General features: G+C 36.5%; 1 protein-coding gene across 1 annotated transcript; it reads left to right on the top strand.

Annotated features, from left to right (window-relative positions):
• Nucleotides 1-883: 883 nt before the first annotated feature.
• LOC115443029 lies at nt 884-1,711 on the top strand. The gene has a single exon (XM_030168296.2). The coding sequence runs from the start codon at nt 884-886 to the stop codon at nt 1,709-1,711; it is 828 nt and encodes a 275-aa protein (XP_030024156.2).
• Nucleotides 1,712-2,613: the final 902 nt, after the last annotated feature.

Raw genomic sequence — 2,613 nt, 5'->3', positions numbered from 1 at the left:
ATTGGTCTGCATCAATTATTATGAATACAGTAATTGAATAGGTAAAAATAACTCGTCCCGCCCCGGGCGTTGGCCGCACGACGTAGATACTGTATCTTGACACTGACAGATGAAACTGACGTCGCGCTCATTTTGGGACGTGAGTGGTGGGGGAAACAATATGGCGGCCGGACAAGCGACTCTTATTGGCTGTTACAAATTCTTTACACTCCAGTGCGATAATGTTACCGTTTTGTCACTAACCGACTGTCAGACTTATTGTTAGGTTCATAATACGGCTGTAAATAATAACTGCGCAATTTTGATTTTTGTTATGTTTTGTTTTTGTGCTTCGTTTTTGATTTTTTATACTTTTCTTGCTTAATACCTTTACGAGTACGATAAGGTTGTTGTTTGTTTTTAGATTTTGGCAGGTAAGTCTTTGGATTGTTATTTTGAAAAATGCGGTTCGTCGATACCATTCCAGTTTATACTAAGATTGTGACTAATAAAAAGATGACGCTCTTTATCCAAGTTAACGTGTTAAGTTACAAATTTGTTAAGTTATAAATTAAAATGAAATTTATTTGAATTTGTTATATTACAGATACAGTTACAAATTATGTTGTGATTAGTGCGACAAAAGCCGTAGTGTATCATATAGCATGCTTATGTATGTAATAATGTTTTATTATCTATGTACATTTTACAGACGCATGTAATGTGCTTTGCTACAGCATAATAGAAATAAAGACTAATGTAACAGCTCTTATTACAGTTCTTATTACAGTTCTAATGTAACAGCTCTTATTACAGTTACCTAGGTCTACTTTGTAGCTTCCGTGTAGTTTTAATGGTGGATAAGTGACTGCTGTGATAAAGCGATTTGGAAAGCGGCAACGTAATGGAGGAAATCATTAACGAACTCCGAAAAATTCGAAAGGATTTAGATGAACAGAAAACGGCAATAGAAAAAAATGGAGAAAAAGTGACTGAAAAAGTTACGCAAAATATAAACTGTATATTGGAAGACAAGTTCAAACTATTCAACGAAAAATACGAGTATCTCAGAGAAAAATGCGAAAACCAGGAAAAGCGACTATATTTTCTCGAAAAACAGGCAAGGAAAAATAACATCGTCTTTTTCGGAATAAAAGAAACTGAGACATCATATTCTAACTTAGAAAGTCTCATAATTAATTTTATCAAAGAGTATTTCTCGCAAGAATTGGATCGCAGGGATATTCAAGAAGTTAGAAGAATTGGCAAGAAAGGGGAAAGACCTCGACCAATAACTGTAACTTTCTGTACGCTTGGCACAAAAATCAACTTGGTTAAGAACAGAAGTGCACTAAAAAATACCGGTTACTACATAACGGAAGATTACCCACAAAATATTCTAGAGAAGAGAAAAGAACTTCAAGAACAAGCAAGAGCCGAGAAAGAGAAGGGAAATTTTGTAAAAATAAAATACGATAAGCTCGTTATAAGTGCAAAAAACAAACCAACTAGCAATAACAAAAGACTACTTTCAACTTCACCGGAAAACAAGATCTCGAAAGGAGCTGAATCAAACTCACAGGTTAGCAAGAAAAATAAACCACAAACGCAAATAAGAAGAACTTCAAGCCTCTCAGAAGGTATTATAAAACCGGGAATGCTGAATTACCTCATTAACAAGAATACAAACAACTCACCAGATCTGCAGCAAAATAATTACGTTATACAATAGCAATTACCGCCCCCCTCTCAAAACATCATCACACAACAACCACTATCACTATCAGAATACCAAACAAATCTTCCAAGCCGGCTGGTCTCCGTGGAAGATCACGACCAAAACCCTCCAGATGAAAGTCTAGCTGTTAATCCAAATAGCAATAGCGATAGCAATCACTTCAAAAACCTTTATATAGTGACCTACAATGTTAAAACCCTATCAACCCACTCACGCCTACTAGAATTAACAGAATCAATAAAAAATGTAAAACATGACATTATCGGTCTCTCAGAAGTCAGAAGACTCGGCAATAAAATAGAGGAACATGACGAGTTCATTTTCTACCACATTGGAGAAACGCCAGGACTGTACGGAGTAGGCTTTATTATAAAAAAACACCTGAAAAGATACATAAGGAGCTTCAAAGGACTGTCAGAAAGAGTAGCGCTGCTAAAGATGCAAATCAACAACATAGACTTAAGCATCATACAAGCTTACGCCCCAACAGAAGCCTCGAATGATGTAGAGCTAGAACTTTTCTACAGCACTATCGACCAGGCCATACTACTCGCAGGAAACAACTTAATAGTCATGGGCGACTTTAACGCCAAAATTGGTCAACCCAAACCAAACGAAACCATCACAGGAAACTATGGCTATGGAAATAGGAACTGTAGAGGGAGTAGACTCATAGACTTCGCGTACGAGAACAATCTAGTCATTATGAACACTTTTTTCAAAAAGAACAACAAACAGAGATGGACATGGAAATCACCTGATGGCAGCACAAGAAACGAAATTGACTACATCTTAACAAATATTCAGAGTTACATAGACAATATACAGGTCTTAAATATCACGTACCCTTCGGACCACAGACCGGTTAGGGCAACAGTCAAATTACTTTCAAGGTC

This window comes from Manduca sexta, chromosome 21 (genome assembly GCF_014839805.1).
Source record: "Manduca sexta isolate Smith_Timp_Sample1 chromosome 21, JHU_Msex_v1.0, whole genome shotgun sequence".
NCBI lineage: Eukaryota > Metazoa > Arthropoda > Insecta > Lepidoptera > Sphingidae > Manduca > Manduca sexta.
The sequence above is the reverse complement of the archived record's forward strand: the minus strand, read 5'-3'. Positions and strand labels throughout refer to the sequence as shown.